The sequence below is a fragment of the Bemisia tabaci genome, chromosome 9, assembly GCF_918797505.1.
Source record: "Bemisia tabaci chromosome 9, PGI_BMITA_v3".
Taxonomy (NCBI): domain Eukaryota; kingdom Metazoa; phylum Arthropoda; class Insecta; order Hemiptera; family Aleyrodidae; genus Bemisia; species Bemisia tabaci.
This window is the reverse complement of record NC_092801.1, coordinates 19,955,497-19,973,592: the sequence shown is the minus strand read 5'-3', so window position 1 is coordinate 19,973,592 and position 18,096 is coordinate 19,955,497. Positions and strand designations below refer to the sequence as shown.

Here is an 18,096-nt window from a genome sequence, read left to right as displayed (position 1 = left end):
ACAATTCGGGGCATATCTTAGTGATTTTTCTCTACTCACCCTGTACTTTCAGGATGTTTTAAGTGTCGAAAGCAATTATTAGTCAAATCAGGCATTTTATCAAATGTCTAAGCCGGTAGTCAAATTTTGACAGTTTACGGAATTCTGTAAATTTAGGGCGAGAAGTTCACGGGTTTTCAATATTTTGGGAAGAATAACTCTTCAAATCCGCGAACTCTCCTTGTTCCTTCCTTTTTACATGCCTTTGGTACACTTAAATGTTAAAATTTATGACGTGCTGAAAATTTCATGATGAATGTGCATTCAGGATCTTAAAAGCGCTTAAAATACTATTGTATGCTGCATATTTTTACAGAGAATTCTTCCTTACAGGAGCAACAAATTATTTTGTCTAAAATGAGTGTAAAAAATCAAAATTTCAATCTAAGTAAGAATATTTGGATTGCATTTTGCAAAAAGGAACCAGAAGAATTGCGATGATGCTAAGATTGTGCATTTTCATCCTTCACAATAAAATTACTGAAAATATGAAAAAATATGAAATTTACATTGTAGTTTTGTCTCAAATTTACGGTTTCTAGCGAGGAAAATAGAAACTGTAAATGGATAATCAGGTTTTTCTTCCAAGACAAAATAAGTTGCACAATCTTAGCAACATTGCAATGCTCCTGGTTCCTTTTTGCAAAAAGCAATCGATTTTACTATTAGCCCAAGCCTTTGACAAAATATCTGATTTGACTATTTGCCTTCGGCAAATACAAATACAAGGTTCAGTGACTCATTCTCGAAAAAAGACAAACCTTGATGGTCGGGTAGGTCGCCTTGATCTCCCCATCCCCGTTCTTCTTGGAGAGGCTGTTCTTCCCACGAATCCTACCAGCGGAGCGCCCGCCGGACAATTCCGACAAGTACCGAAACCGCTGCCAACCGGGCTGCTCTAGGATCTCGATGCTCGGGGGCTGAGCCCCCTGAACCTCTCGTTGCATCGAAGGGACGTCGATCTCAGGAACTTCGCGGTACCCCGACGTGGATTCCACTTGGGGTAGAACCGCGACCTCTTGAACCTCGCGATACCCCGACCTGGATTCCACTTGGGGTAGAACCGCGACCTCTTGAACCTCGCGATACCCCGATCTCGACCCCACTTGGGGTGGAACCGCTCCGTAATTCTGCAGGTCCTCGGAAATGACCTCGTCCAGGGCGCACAGGTACTCGTTGTCGGGAAACTCGTTGCACTTCGCGACCATGATGACGGCTGACCGAATGACGACTTCTTGAGACGGGTTGGGCGCAAACTCTCTTATTGAGGCTAGGGTGGACGGACGAGGGGTATGGAGGAAAGGGAGGGAAGGCCGGCCGTGGGGTTCGCGAACACATCCAAGTTTCGCGCAATTAGCAATGATCTTTAGATTCGGTGTCTTCTGTTCTGGATGGAGTGAAACGCGGGTGTGGAGGAAAAGGGAGGGAAGGCCGACCGGTCCCGTGGGGTTAGCGAACACATCCGATTTGCGGGATGCGTGCGTTTTGAAATCATGCACGTGGGGTTAGCGAACACCAGACTTGACTGGTCAGCGTGGTGTTATCAAACACAAGAGAATGGTGTTCAGCGACCGGGAATGAAGCACTGGAAAAAAAAACACATTGGATCTAGAGTCCAGACTCTTAAAAACATCGACGAGAAAAAGTACTCTTGATTCAATCAGAATTTATCTTGAATCAAGAACAAAGCCTCTTACTTTAAGAGGCTTTCGCTTTGATTCAAGAAAATATCCGATTGAATCAAGAGTATTTTTTCTTGTCAATGTTTTCAAGAGTCTGGACTCTAGATCCAATGTGTTTTTTTTTTTCCCCAGTGAGTGTTTTGGAGAATGAGAGGTCTGAACATTTGATGTCATTCTACTACGCTGCTACGCGTTATGGATCAGTTTTTTGCATGATCTTGTACATCACGATAATGGAGATGTTGCATGTGTGAGGGATTTGCGATTTGACTGTTAATTTTTATGTAAAAGTTCGCGAAAAACACGATGGTGCCACTGGTTTTCTCTGAAATCAACTCCCAAGCTCAAAAAAAGCTCTCAAGTTGAGGCCAAATTGGAGGGGATATCCCACGCTATCCTGAGAGTCCACCTCTACATCAAGACGAACTCTCCATGCAAAGATAGGGAGCAAATACATTAGCAGGGTTGCCGTGTTTTCAGTTTTAGAGTCCCCAAATAAAGTGGCAGCCCTGTCAATGTATTTGCTCCCTATCTTTGCATGGAGAGTTTGTTTTAATGTAGAGGTGGACTCTCAGGATAGCGTGGGATATCCCCTCCGTTTTGGCCTCGACTTGAGAGCTTTTTTGAGCTTGGGAGTTGATTTCAGAGAAAACCAGAGGCACCATCGTGTTTCTCGCGAACTTTGACATAAGAATCAACCCTCAAATCGCAAATTCCTTACACATGCAACATCTCCATTGTCGCGGGCAATCGAAGGCTGGTCCGCGCGTACCTTATATAGCGCCTTCGACATCCTAGAGATACTTCAAACACTACACCGTTACGCATACACTCCGATGCGTAAATTGCCTACACTGCGCCCGCTGGAGTGTACACCAGCTTGGGATGGGAGTGGATTTCAGAGAAAACCAGTGGCACCAACGTGTTTCTCGCGAACTTTTACAAAAGAATCAATTGTCAAATCGGAAATTCCTCACACATGCAACATGTCCATTATGCTTCTCGAAGACGTAAAGCGTGAGGCAGCGCAGCATAGTGGCGGATCTGAGCCCTAGATGACCGAGAATCACTTTAAGTGTGTAGAGTCCCTTTATGCTGAGAGTCAAGACAATATGAATCCATTTCTGATTGGTTCCCGTATTTTAGGCCTTCACAGTGTCACAAACGGGAATAAAGATTACATTTTCACCGATTGCAAAGATTATAATCTGGAATGGACCGGGGCATTACTGGTTCAACAAGGAACAAACGGAATGAGAGAAGGAACGGAGAAAGAAATTTTAGAATGGGCCGATCAAAGATTACAAAAAACGTTTAATTTCTGTAATCTTTATTCCCGTTTGTGACTCCACGAGGGGGTGTTGTCTTGACTCTCAGTATAAAGGGACTCTAGTGTGGAGAAAGAAGTGTACTAACCTTGACGGTAGGGTAGGTCTTGTTCTCGGGGGTGCTGTTGACGCCGGGGATGCTGCCGGCGGAGCGGCCCTCGCACTCGTAGCGGAAGCGGACCTCCTGGGAGGCCGGCTGCTCCACGATCTGGATGCTGATCCCGGGCGGGGCCCCCTGACCCCCCAGGTTCCCCAAGTCCGCGCCCAGCTCCCCCGGCTGCGCGCTCGGCTGGATGTTCATCGGTTCCACCTGGGGTAGCGCCGCTTCCTCCTGGTTCCGCAGGTCATCGGTAATCACCTCGACTGCAACAAGAAACAACATTCACGGGTCAGACATGAAGCCAAAAATAGTGTATTTCCTTCAGAAAATACACTAAAAATCAAGTAAAAAACGTCCAAAAATCTTAAGCAAATAATAATGATATGGCCCGGAATGATAGAGTGCGTCAGATCATATACTGAAAAAAAAATCTCGGTGTATTTACTAAATTTAGGTAAGGGTAAGGGTAAAATTACCAAGAATTCAGGGTTCTGTTTGATCCCAGTTTTTTTTGGTAAAATTACCATTTATGGAATTGGTAATTTTACCGAGAAATCTCGGTAAAATTATTGAACTTTCTCGGTAATTCTACTGGACCTTGGTAAAAACGCCAATATTTTTTATCGACCGTGGTAGAATTACCGAGATAAAATGGCAAAGTTACCGGGAATTGATTACCAATAAAAGTGGTTATCTTACCTGAAAAAAAAAAACAGTAAAAATACCGGGTTTTAGGTAAACTTACCAGTCTGTCTTGGTAACATTACCAATAATTGGTAAAAAAAGTGAGATGGTAAAGGTACCAATCGACCTTGGTAAAAACGCCGAGAATTTTTTTTCAGTGTAGGAGTAGAAAATGACATCGTCCTCGACGTCATGGCAAAACAACTTGTCTGGGATAGAAATGTTAACAGGATGACGGAAGAGATGGCTGCGAAGAAGATACTTGACTGGGTTTCTCCTGGGAGGAGAAAAACAAATGGGGGGAGGAGGGAGGGAGGGGACAATTTCAAGTAAATCTTGAAAAATGTCGTAGAATGGATGAATTGATTTCTTAAAATTTTTAATTTTTCATATCTTCACGTCAGGGCCGGATTAAGGGGGTGGCCACATGGGCCACGGCCCATGGCGGCAAATCTAAAGGGCGGCAAATTTTTGCAATTTTTTTATATGTAAGTATATAAAAAAATATCGGATTTAGAAAAACAAATTACAAACTAGAAAAGGCGACAAAATCTCTCATTTCCTGAGAGTATAGTAATTACTAATTTTGTCGTCTCTGACTGATACAAGAAACAGCACCTTAAATTAGTCGAGTTAAGAGAGAAACCAAACACGCGATTTGACCCGGAACGGCGCGACTTAGAGGGAAATGGTGACAAGGACTTGAGATGAAAAGGAGAAGCCTCTATTCAATGTCTTTGGGAGAAGCTCTCGGCGCAGCGATCGGCATGTAACACATAATAGCGCCTACAAGGCTGCACGAATACTTCACGCATTGCATCAAACGCAGTGCGGTCATTGCGGTCAGCGTGAAATGAATAGCGCCTACAAGAATGCATGAATATTTCACGCATTGCGCCAAACACAGTGCGGTCAGCGTGAAACGCATAGCGCCTACAAGACTGCGTGAATACTTCACGCATTGCATCAAACACAGTGCGGTCATTGGGGTCAGCGTGAAATGGATAGCGCCTACAAGACTGTCGGAATACTTCACGCATTGCGCTAAACACGGTGCGGTCTGCGCGGCGCGGCGGCGGAAGTTAAAATCGTTGAACCACATTTATGTTTGTTCTTTCATAATTGTTTCGTTCATTTCTTATGAATGGAAGGCCTTGTCCACACAGAGATAGGTTTACGAAACTTAACTTTCGCGCAAAGTTCTATGAACTTATGCTGGTAGTGTTGACAGGGTTTTCCCAAAAAATGTGTTCAACACGAGTAAATGCGTCGTATGCGCCCCTCCCCTGCTGGAAGGTTCTCTTGATGGTTTCTATTGAGTTTCAAAACGAATGAGCAGGGGGCGGCAAAATACAGGCGGCAAGTAGGTGAATCCGGTCCTGCTACACGTGACAAAAAAATTTGAAATTATCATGACTTGGAGGTGAAAAACCACCTGAATTGTAAGATACAAACTTTAAAAATTAGAAATCGAGACAGGACGAGCCATATTCAAAGGGAAAATCAAGGATAGACAAAATATAAGGAAAATAGGAATTTCAATTTAAAATAAACTCCAGTTTAAAATCCGCGAATAAAAACTATCTGCATTTTTCTACGCATAATAACTTGGCCTAATTTCCCCGCGACCGGAAAAAGGATCTTCCACCACCCCCTCCCACGACCACTGACCCTATCTCGAGATGGTAATCTCGACCAGGACGCTGAAAAGTGAGAGTTCCTCCAAGTGTTGCCGTTTTGTGGAAGAATTAATCAAGTCCAACCACGAGAAACAACGCAAAATGGGTGAATTTCCCGAACGAATCAGGCGCCACTGGCGTCCGGACCCGATGCATTTCGTGAGGTTCCGGATTATGCATCATACGCATCGTTGCTAAATTTCGGAAAAAATCTGATTTTCGGCACACGACGAGAAAACAAGTCTCACGTCCTCAAACCGCAAGACTCATAATTCTGCCGTGCTAAGAAAGAACGCCGTATGAACATTCGGGAGTTGCCAAATTTCCCTTGATAAAACCTGTATTTTAGACAATATTCATTCATATTTGTCCTCGATATTTTCAGATATTTTAGATTAAATTGTGTAAAAAATCGTCTGAAAATTTTGGAAAGTACTGTTCACAATTTTCCCAGTAAAGTCGATTTTTATCGGAGGAAATGTGGCAACCAGGGTGGCAAAATTTCATGAAATTTAAAATCGTGAAATTTCACGTGAAATATTTCCGGAAATTTCCGAAATTTATGAAATATATGAAAAATTGAAGTAAAATTGCTCGAAATTGATCATTATGATGTAAAACAGTCAGAAGGCCTCTTAATGCCTGTTTTTATAACCAACAACTATTTTATTCACTTTGTTTGGAATGTAGGGAATAATTTTTTTTCTGGCTCTAATATGGGTACGTTGGCAGACAGGGAGACTCCATAGCTGCCTCTAGGACTGTTAGAGGGTAAAGAACATAGAGTAAGAAAGGGTATGACAGCAAGGCTCAATGGCACACCGACACTAAGTGGATTGCACTTTGCAAGAAGGAACCAAGAGCATTCCAATGTTGCTAAGATTGTGCAACTTTATTTGCCTTGCAAATAAACACAGATTATCTAAACTAATTTTATCTTTACCCCCAGGAAACTATAACTTAAAGACGAAAATTACCTTTGTAAATTTAATTTTTTCCATGATTTCAGTAATATTATTGAATGAATATAAGATACACAATCTTAACAACATTGGAATGCTCTTGGTTCCTTTTTGCAAAATGCAATCCAAGTATGGGGATGGGGCTGAAGTCCCTCATTTTTTTGGAGAATCTTAAATAAAATAAATTCGAGTACATTATTTTTAGAGCGAATTTGTGAGAAACATGATTTTGCAACGTCTGAATTGAAGTGTAAACAAACAAGTTTGAGGTTAGGTTTTCAGTCTAGACTGGAAGAGGGAGGGTCAGGGGGGTATACATTCCATGCTTGTAGCAGTTGTAGCCCTATAAGAGAAAAAGTAATAATGAAGCAAAGGGGCTCTACAATGATTATGAATGATGCAGAATCCGTTCACGAACTTATAAATTGATTTTTGTTTCATTATAAAGGATAAAATTAGAAAATTTCGTAAATTTCATAAATTTCACAGGCTCGTGAAATTTCATGAAATATTTCACGGAAATTTCCAATCTTTCATAAGTTTCTTACCTTACATGCCACCCTGGTGGCAACGTCCGAAGGCTCATACGGCGTTCTTCCTTAGCACGGCAGAATTAGACTCTCGTTTTTTAAGTCACATCTTGAGCACGGAAAAACAGTAGTATTCTACCGTGCTAAGAAAGAAAACACCGTATGAGCCACCAGACGTTGCCAAAGTTCCTTCGAAAAATCCAAAATTCACAGGGCAATTTTATATCATTCCTCTTCTGATTTCTCAGAGGATTTCATTCGTAATTTGATCGAAAAACTCTGAAAATTTCAAGGAATAATATTCATCTTGAGCACGGGAAAACAGTGGTATTCTACCGTGCTAAGAAAGAAAACGCCGTATTTGTCGAAGTTCCTTCGACAAATCCAAAATTTACAGGGGAATTTTATCATTCCTCTTCTGATTTCTCAGAGGATTTCATTCGTAATTTGATCGAAAAACTCTGAAAATTTCAAGGAATGATATTCATGACTTTCTTCAAAAATAAATATTTTTGAGCTAGTCCTCACGGACCGACTATTCTTTTTGCTCTAGCTGAAGTTTGCGACAGGCACATTTAATTATATTTTATCCGAATGTTTCTCCCCGTTCAAATATTCTTCAAATGTGTATTTATTTTTCATCGAACATATTTTCTACGCACAGACATTGGACTGCTGAAGAAACGGAAGACGTTTTAAAATTTTAAAATTTACACAGCAAAATGACCCGTGTCCTGTGTAGTAATTTTTTTCGCGACGACTTTCAACGCTCAAAAAAATTTGCAAAAATAACCCTCCGTCCAGTGGCGATTGTCGAAAGTTGGCAACACTGCTTTCCCTCCATTTAAATGTATGTAAAACAATCGATGCTTGGTGAGGCAGCTTGCCTCGCCTATAGAATCGATAGTTTTAGTGGATTTAAGTGGAGGAAAAACAGTGTTGCCAACTGTCAAGAATCGCTTCTGGACGGAGGGTTATTTTAGCAAACTTTTTGAAGCGTTGAAAGTCACCGCGAAAAAAGTACTATGCAGTACACGGGTCATTTTGCTGTGTAGGTAATGTTGCTACAATTTTAAAACATTTTCCGTTTGTTCAGCAGTCCAATGTGTGTGCGTAGAAAATATTTTCGATGAAAAATGAATACACATTTGGAGAATATTTAAACGGAGAGAAACATTCCAATAAAATATAATTAAATGTGCCTGTCGCAAACTTCAGCTAGAGCATGCACAAAGAATAGTCGGACCAATTTGCTATGTACGTACTGCTGCTAAATTTTTAAAACGTTTTCCGTTTCTTCGGCATTCCGATGTTCGCGCGGAGGACATTTTTTCGATGGACAATGAGTACAAATTTTGAGAATGTTTAATGTGGGAGAAACACAAAATAAAATTTGCTTAATATACAAGGTGGCCTTTATAGCTCTGCTGAGTCGATCGCATCGTTCATCTCATTCCCGATGAGCGATGCCCGCGAAAAAAGAAAAAAATCGACGCATAAATGGCATCACTGTTTTCGACGACAGATCTGGTGTCTCGATGACTGATCGGAAGCATTACATTATTACGAGGGCCTCCGCTGCTGCGGCACAGTGGGCGCTTCGTATTAAGTTGGGGAGCAAACGGCTTCCTTGTTGTGGAATCCGTAGAATTTATATTTTCTATTTCAGGATTTGTACGAGTTTTAAAGGCTCCACTCGGAGATGGAGAGCGAAATTTCAAAAGGCTCAAATAAAATTCACAAAATTTGAAACTTGTTAATTTTTCCCGAATAATTAATTGAACCTCGGGAGCTCCGGAAGCGTTTCAAATGTTCTTATTGTTCACTGAAAAAAAAAAAAATCTCGGTGTATTTACTAAGAAAAGGGTAAAATTACCAAGAATTCAGGGTTCTATTTGATCCCAGTTTTTACTTGGTAAAATTACCATTAATGGAATTGGTATTTGTACCGAGCAATCTCGGTAAAATGATTGAACTTTCTCGGTAGTTTTACTGGATCTTGGTAAAAACGCCAATATTTTTTATCGACTGTGGTAGAATTACCGAGATAAAATGGCAAAGTTACCGGGAATTGATTACCAATAAAAGTGGTATTCTTACCTGAAAAATACAGTAAAAATACCGGGTTTTAGGTGAGCTTACCAGTCTGTCTCGGTAAAATTACCAATAATTGGTAAAAAAAAGTGAGATGGTGAAGGTACCAACGGACCTTGGTAAAAACGCCGAGAATTTTTTTCCAGTGTTGATGCGGCAGTATTATGATACCAGGCGCTACACACAAAGGGGACACGGAGGGGAGTTTAGAGAGAAATTCAGCTCCAACCTAACCTTTGAACCAAACGAAAACCTTTGCAACGTGTGCACTGTGCATGTTTTAGGCTTGGGGTGAAAACTTTTAAAATCCAGAATCACTTTCTGAACGTTCCATGGCCTCCGGCGCGCATCCCTAAAAGTTTTACAAAATTTCGGGAAATTTAACGCGAATAAATTTTATGTAATCTTCGATCTTTGGCTGCACCGTTGAAAGTCTCCGTAGCGACCGAGAAACTTGAGTGAAATGAATGCAGACTGGCATTTACTCTTTTGATGGAGTAACTTACACTTTTACGAAGTAAGATTTACGCTTTTTTGCACAGTGTCGTGGGCTCTATCATATGGACTAAATTTTGCAATAAGGAGCCACTATTTATAGCTCATTTTAGAAACAACATATATATGTCATTGATTTCCCTATACAGATACGTGCTTTTATGGAGGAGCCAGAGATAGTGGTTCCTTAGTGCAAAATGTAATCCATATCGTCGTTCCTTACACGGAAAAATATAACTATTATTCAACGTTGCTAAATTTCAACTCGCGACTTGCATTTTTACTGGGAAACTATTGGGCGTTTCCGGCTGAAAATTTCACTGATTTTTCTTCTGCGTGTAAGAATTTTGGAAAAATCAGCATTTTTACCGAATTTCACTCGAGATTTTCATCAGTGTGCTTGCTTACCCGTCTCGAAATCCAGATTCGGGTCCACTGCTCGGCCCCATCCCCCATGTCCGGGGATCAGGGACTTGGCACAGACCGGAGGCCGACGTAGCAGTGTTGCCGTTTCCGAGTTTAATTCCGAATTTCAAAAGTTTCACATTATCAGAGCTTTACCCGGAATCTTCGAAATTCCCGGAAATTTTCGAAGTTTTCCGGAATTATAGGGGTTTTCGTCCGTTCGATCGATTATTTTATCAAAGCTGATGATTCCCATATACAAATTTGACAACCTCCGGAACTAAATCTGGGCATATTTCGGAATTTTTTCACCTTCGGGAAATATAATTTAATTCCAGGAACATCGGAATCTTTGAAATGCACGAAATTTTCCCGGAATTCTAGAGGTTTTCGTCAGTTTGACCGATTTTGATCAAATTCAATGATTCTTACGGACAAATGTGACAATACTAAATCCGGCCGTAATTTGGAATTTTTTCTTGGATCTCATGAAAAATTCGGAATTTTTCTCGGAATTCGGGAAATTCCGAAAACCCCGGAATCTCCGGAATTTTTCGAAACGTTCCCGGAATTTTTGGGTTTTGCGTCAGTTTGACCGATTACTTGATCAAATTTAATGATTTTACTAAACAAATTTGACAATTTTCGGAGCTGGATCTCGGCGAGTTTAAGAATTTTTTCCTGATTCTTTTAAAAATTCCGAATTTTTCTCGGAATTCGGGAAATTCCGAAAACCCTGTAACCTTCGAAATTCCCGGAATTTTGGGGTTTTGCTATAGTTTGACCGATTACTTGATCAAAGTCAATGCTTTTTTTCAACAAATCGGACAACCTCCGGAACTAAATCCGGTCGTAATTTTTTCGATTTTTTCGGAATTTTTTCCTGGATCTTTTGAAAAATTCGGAATTTTTTCGAAACTTCGCGCGATTCCAAGAACCCCAAAATCGTTGGTAAAATGAGGCGGCAGCACTGTGACGTAGCGCGCCGCTCTGGCTCCGGTTTCATGGGAAACGGATGCGAGGCGCGCGCTGTGCGAGATACAAAAAATTGACCGGTATTGATAATAAACGGGAGTCGGCGACCGACCAACCGCGGCATCGCTGAGGTGAGTCATCAACGCCGAGACGCCGCCGCGCGCGCGACGAGCTTTGGACACTCACCGATGAGAGGGAGGGGGGTGGTGGTGGGTGGGGGGGGGGGGGGGGTGTCGACTTTGAGCGGCCGCTGGAGCGCCGGCCGGGTCGCTCGGAAACTCCACGCCCCGAGGGCTCAGGATTTCCAGACCCGTTTCCGAATCGGGCTTCAAACGATTAGATGTTGCAATGGAGAATTTACAGGTGTCTGGAATCGGAGGAATTTCAACAAAGACAGAGAGAGAGAAAAAAAAACGAAAAAAATTACCGACCCTAGCAGTAAAAATAGCCATTCAAATTGGAACAGTGGCGTGGCGTGCTTTGCGATATATCGATTGTTCTGCCATTTAAACCTATAGAAAGGGATCGATAAACAGGATGTTCGCAGCGAACACCTTAATAATCGATTCTTTACCATAGCTTCTAATGGAGAAATATCGATAATCGATCATTCACGCCACGCCACTGTTCCAATTTGAATGGCTATTTTTACTGCTAGGGTCGGTAATTTTGCTTGCCGCTAAAATGCCGCTTTATAACGTCGCATGGTGGATCGAGTCAATGAGAGAGGTCGGACGAAATTTGGAAACTTTAAAAGCTCATAACTCCGTTCATACAAAACTTTTGAGGTTTTAAAAGTGGTTCCATTGGTTTCCTCGTGAAATTCACTACAGAGGCACTATTTTAAATTTGAAATATATTTCCATGATTACAGTTGTTTTATTTCTAAGGGTGGGGTTGCACAATCTTAGCACCATGCCAATGCTGCTGGTTCCTTTTTCAGGGTGTCTAGTATTTTTTAATTTTGAAAAATCCTGATATTTTCCCGATTTTTCCTGATATTTTATGAAAAATTCCTGAATTTTTCATTTTGGAAATTCCTGATATTTCCTGATTTTTATTGTAAAAACTATATTTATTGCATAAATGCATGCGGAAACTAAATTTTCTGACAAAATGAGAAAAGTTCCAGATAAAACGTCCGATTTTTCCGATTTTCCTGATTTTTTCCTGATCGGCCAAAATTCCTGATATTTTCCAGTTCTTCTAGATGCTAGACACCCTGTTTTTGCAAAGTGCAATCCCATTAACAAATACAAATTTTACTAAGATTTGTAGAGAGGCGTTTTTCGACAGTCTCACCGGGTCCACCAAGAGGGACGATCTTTTCACCATAAAGTCGGCAGCGCCGCGTCCCGTGTGGGGTTAGTTTCGCAAGATGACGCAATACTCGAATGGAGGGTGCAGCGAGGAAGGGAGGGTGGTTCGCGCATGAGCGAGGGCGGGTGGCGGGTGGATTTCCAATTTCTGGCGCGTAAACGGCCGCGCGTCAAATGCCGGGTGACTCACCGGTCGGAAGGGGCACGGGAGGGGTAGGGGGGGGGGGGTTGACGTGTAACGGACCGCGAGCTTTCAACTTCTCTGGCAGCTTTTTCACTGACGCTCTTGCTCTTGTAAGCTTTTCTAGGGTGATATTCATTGTCCGTGGCGAGCTTTGCGATATATCGATTGATCTGCCGTTTAAGCCTATTGGAAAGGATCGATAAACAGGGTGTTTACAACGAACATCTCACTGGAAAAAGGAAAAAAAAAAAAAAAAACCACATTGGATCTAGAGTCCAGACTCTTGAAAACATTGAAAAGAAAAATTACTCCTGATTCAATCAGATTTTTGCTTAAATCAAAAGGAAATCCGCTCAAATTAAGAGGCTTGGTTCTTGATTTAAGCTTAAATCTGATTGAATCAAGAGTACTTTTTCTTATCGATTTTTTTAAGAGTCTGGACTCTAGATCCAATGTGTTTTTTTTCCAAAGTGGACTCTAGATCCAAGCGACTTTTTTCCCCAGTGAGAAAGGATTGCACTGGGGGAAAAAACACATTGGATCTAGAGTCCAGACTCTTGAAAACATTGAAAAGAAAAAATACTCTTGATTCAACCAGATTTTTGCCTCAATCAAAAGGAAATCCGCTCAAATTAAGAGGCTTGCTTCTTGATTTAAGCTTAAATCTGATTGAATCAAGAGTATTTTTTCTTGTCCATGTTTTTAAGAGTCTGGACTCTAGATCCAGTGTGTTTTTTTTCTAATGCTGGATGATCGATTCTTTACTTCAGCTTCGAAGGGAGAAATATAGATATTTGAAATTACCGCCCTGACGGCGACACCGAAGCAATGGTTTTCGCACTGATACAAGCGGGAAATTTGGAGAAAAAAGTAACGGGGAAAATGTTTATTTTCAGGGTTGCCACAGAATTTAGAAAATGAAACTTCCTGACATTTCCCTAACATATTTTGGTGGAATTCTCTGACGATTGAAGATGAGGCAGATGGTTAAGGAGGCATAATTGAAAATAAGTTCTCAGGCATTTGTTGTTCGAAATCTCAAACCCATTCTAGAAAGCATATGAAGGTGATTTAACAAATTTTACCTGACATTTTCGTCATTTTCCCTGACATGTCCCGGTTTTTCCTGACTTTTTAAAATTCACTGACATTTCCCAGTTTTCCCTAACTGCGGCAATCCTGTATTTCACATTGGAAAAGTCTGTTGAATCCAGAGTCCAGGCTCTTAATGAGGACAAGAAAAAATACTCTTGAATCAATCGGATTTTTCCTCAAATCAAAAGCAAATCCTCTTAAATTAAGAGGGAGTCGAAATCCGATTGGAGTAAACAGTATTTCTTCTAATCAACAATTTTAAGAGTCAGGACTTTGAGTCCAAGACACATAATTAATATAAATTACTTTTCCGTGCTCAGTATTTGAATGTTCGTTTACTTCCGGAATTGATTAACTTCCATTAATGATCCCGATACGATTCAAATCTGTCACGAAGGCGTGGAGCTGCTACTGAAGACTTGAGTTGGGTTAGGTTAGGTCACGCAACTAAATCAACTCCGCGGTAATGCGGGAGGTGTCGCACGAAAATGAAGGCGCGCAGCGCGCCACTGCTGGGTTGCACAGAAATCTTCTGCAGCTACAAGCTGCAATTCGACGGCGTAAGTCCGCAATCACTTATCTCGTTTGCGGTGTCTGAAAATCTCCGCCTCCATGTTATTTTTTTAAAAGGAGAACAAATTGACATGATTCCTTGAAGTTTTTGCGGAATTGTCTTCGCACAGAGAAGGAAAATCACGGCCGTTTTAAAGAAATTGCGTTGAGAAGTTTTCCGTTTAAAAAATAAAGTATGACAGGAAGTCTGGGACGTTGCAGACCGAGTTATGTGATTGCCGACTTCCACCGTCGAATTATGACGGAGGGTTTCAAGTTTCTCTCCTTTACTCCTCGGCACACAGTGCACTGTGTATGAACAGCAAATCAATGGCTTAAGTCGAAAAATACGCTCTTTCGATTTCGAAGTTGTAAATCACTATTTGTGGATAATTTGTTTAAACGGACAAGTTTTTCTTGGAATGATTGCTTCTCTAATTTCAGTATATTTACAGAAAGTTTCCCGGAGTACACTGCCATGCTAAGGAAAAACGACGTATGAGCCTTCAGGCGTTGCCAAATTTCCCCTGGCGAATCACTAATTTTCGAGAAATTTTTTGAATGTTCGTCTACCAATTTCTGGGATAATTTTGTTTGTAATTTGATCTAAAACGTCTGAAAATCTCAAGGAAAAATATTCATAATTTTCCTCAAAAATAAACATTTTAGCGAAGGAAATTTGGAAACTCTTGAATGTTCATACGGCGTTCTTCCTTAACGCGGCAGTACGCAGATACGCACCAAGAAAGAGGAGGCATTTAGGGGTGAAGCATTTTATGTTAGTGTTGTCACCGCAAGAGCTGCATCACTCTGCGATTTAAAAATTCTCTCCCCAATACCCTATCATTCTAAGTCGTTTTGATTTAAAAAAAAAAAAAGAAAAAAATGAGAACTTTTTAATTTTTCGAGTTTAGAATGCAACTATTTTTTAGAACGAAAACTTAAGAGAAAGAGCAAGGCAAGGGGTTCGAATTTTTCGTAAAATATTACATAGGAAAATTGACTTGAATCACTAAACTCATTGGCACGCAAGGGCTCGATTAATGTATCGAGTGAAAGAACAACTTAATTGGGGAAAAAGGTTGGAGTAAGGTTGAAAAGATCACAGATAGAAAATTGGGTCGTTTCGCACTAGATCGTATTTGATAGTGGTTCGATGTATCGTTTGGTTCAAAACAATAGATCATAACCTCAAAACGAAAATTTTAGGATTTAAGTAGGAAAAGCTGAATATGAGAAAATCCCTGACAATTTCACTTTTTATTGCCATTTGGCCCTCAAAAGAATAAAAAATCTGACACAAAAGGCCCGTTCCCTCAGATCTCTAAATTGACTTTCGAGGCTATGTTTACATGTTGAACCAATCGATATCGATAAAATCTCACCTGCTTGATGTATTGAGTACGATTTTCTACCATCATTACCTAATTTTCAACCGAAAGAGAGCGAAATATTGTATCGTTGATTCGCCGTTAGTGTGAAACCGAAACCTACAGCTGTATCGAGGCGCGCAACACTTTCTTGTTTCTCATTCACGTAACACATAATAGCGCCTACAAGACTGCATGAATACTTCACGCATTGCGCCAAAGACAGTGCGGTCGCTGCGGTCAGCAGCGGGTAGCGTGAAACGCATAGCGCCTACAAGACTGCATGAATACTTCACGCATTGCGTCAAACACAGTGCGTGCAGCAGCGGTCGGCCCGGAACGCATACACGGAAAAAAATTAAATTGCTGATTCAACAATTCAATTGCTAAAAACAGTGAGTGCAATGTTTCAATGTAGATTTTACAACAAAAAAATGCTACTTTAACCACCCCCGTGGTTAAATTAGTTTACAATGTGGTTAGAGTAGCATTTTCTTGTTGTAAAATCTACGTTGAAACATTGCACTCACTGTTTTTAGCAATTGAATTATTGAATCAGCAATTTATTTTTTTCCGTGTAGCGCATGTAAAGCTGTAGGAATACTTCACGCATTGCGCCAAACACAGTGCGGTCAGCGCGGCGCGGCGGCGGAAGTTAAAATTACTAAACCACATTTATGTTTGTTCTTTCATAATTTTTTGGTTCATTTTTTACAAATGGAAGGCCTTGTCCATACAGAGATAGGTTTACGGAACTTAACTTTGGCGCCAAGTTCCGTGAAATTTTGCTAGTAGTGTTGACAGGGCTTTCGCAAAAAATGTCATCAACACGAGTAAACGCGTCTTAAACGCCTCTCCCCCTCCGGCTCGTTCACCAACTTGATGGTTTTTTTTGATGTTTCAAAACGAATGAGAAGGGGGCGGCAAAATACAGGCGGCCCATGGGCGGGAAGTAAGTAAATCCGGCCCTGGGAGTAGCATCGGCGAAGACGAGAGATACCCTTCCTTGCCGCAAACATGAACACAAACATTTTATTGCCATTTGCGGAGCAATATGTCCGATTTTTCCGTGAAATAAAACGAGAGAAAATGCAAAACTCGACTGATGGCACCGCATGAATAAAAATGACAAATATGAGGCTAGTGACCTTGTTGTCTCGCCCTAACAAACGTAACACGCTGGCGCTGGGTCGTAATACTCGAAACTGAGTGCATCAGATTAGATCCTCGTGATTTTTGGGAAAATCTCGACGAAAGAGTTGCGCTGGTCACAGAATCGGGTTTTTAATTTTGATGCTTGATTCTTGTGGATCAGCTAAAAATAACAAGATTTGCCCGACAGCAACTCTTTAAGATCAATATTAGCCGAGATATCGCGCATTCAAAAATTGGATTAATGACGTCATCCACCGTCGTAGTGACATCCTTGGTATCTTCCACCTTATTTTCACCCGAGTTTCACGTTGATGCCGCAATCACACGCTGAATGTGGGAGCTGAATGTGGCTTGAATGTGGAAGTCATCGGTCCGATGACTGAATTTTGCGCGTGACACGCAAAATTCAGCAACGATTCTCAGCAGCCATCGCATCGGACCAATTTTGAATTTGTTTGAACTATTCGAGTAGATTTGATACACATCTGGATGAAAATAACTCGAATCTGCTAAATTTCAGCCGTTGGACGATTACTGTTGACGTCCACATTCAGCTGCTAAATTCAGCGTGTGATTGTGGCATGAGTAACCGGTGAAAATGTGCACAGGGTTGCCACAGAATTTAGAAAATGAAATTCCCTGACATTTCCCTGATTTCCCTGACACATTTTGGTGAAATTCCCTGACAATTGAAGATGTGACGGATGGTTAAGAAGGCATGTGATTGAAAATAGTTTTCGGGCAAAATTTCTTGTTCAAAATCCCAAACTCATTCCAGAAAACAAATGAGGGTGATTTAGCATATTCTCCCAGACATTTTCGTCATTTTCGTCATTCCTCTGACATTTCCCCGTTTTCCCTGACTTTTTAAAATTCCCTGACACTTCCCAGTTTTCCCTGACTGTGGCAACCCTGTGTTTGTCTCTCTGGTAAATGAAAGCAAGGTAGAAGAAACCAAGGGTGTCACTACCGCGGTGAATGACGTCAAAAATCGAATTTTTTAAAGTACGACATCTTGGTTGATATTGAACGTGGAAAGTTGCTGTTTGGACCGATTTTGTTATTTTCAGCTAATCCACGAGAATCAAGCATCAAAAGACGATTCTGTAACCAGCGCAACTACCCAGTGTCGTTTCGGTACACTGGAAAAAAAAAAAAACACATTGGATCTAGAGTCCAGACTCTTGAAAACGTTGACAAGAGAAAATACTCTTCATTCAATCAGATTTAAGCTTAAATCAAAAGGAAATCCGCTGAAATTAAGAGGCTGGGTTCTTGATTTAAGCTTATAAGCTCGGATTTATAAATCCGAGTGAATCAAGAGTATTTTTTCTTGTCGATATTTAGAGTCTGGACTCTGGATCCAATGTATTTTTTTTTTGTTTTTTTTTTTCTTTTTCCTTTTTTTCTTTTTCTTTCCAGTGACAGTTTCAAACTGAATGGATACC

The 18,096-nt window shown here is 40.9% G+C and overlaps 1 protein-coding gene across 4 annotated transcripts in view; it reads right to left on the bottom strand.

Moving 5' to 3' along the window:
- LOC109034807 (embryonic polarity protein dorsal) overlaps positions 1 to 18,096 on the bottom strand; it is a 75,864-nt gene that overhangs the window by 23,527 nt on the left and 34,241 nt on the right. For all 4 annotated transcript variants that reach the window (XM_019048158.2, XM_019048159.2, XM_019048161.2 and 1 more), the window contains one exon: positions 3,138 to 3,412. In XM_019048158.2, coding sequence (XP_018903703.2) covers positions 3,138 to 3,412 — 275 coding nt within the window. The remainder of the gene's footprint in view (positions 1 to 3,137; positions 3,413 to 18,096) is intronic.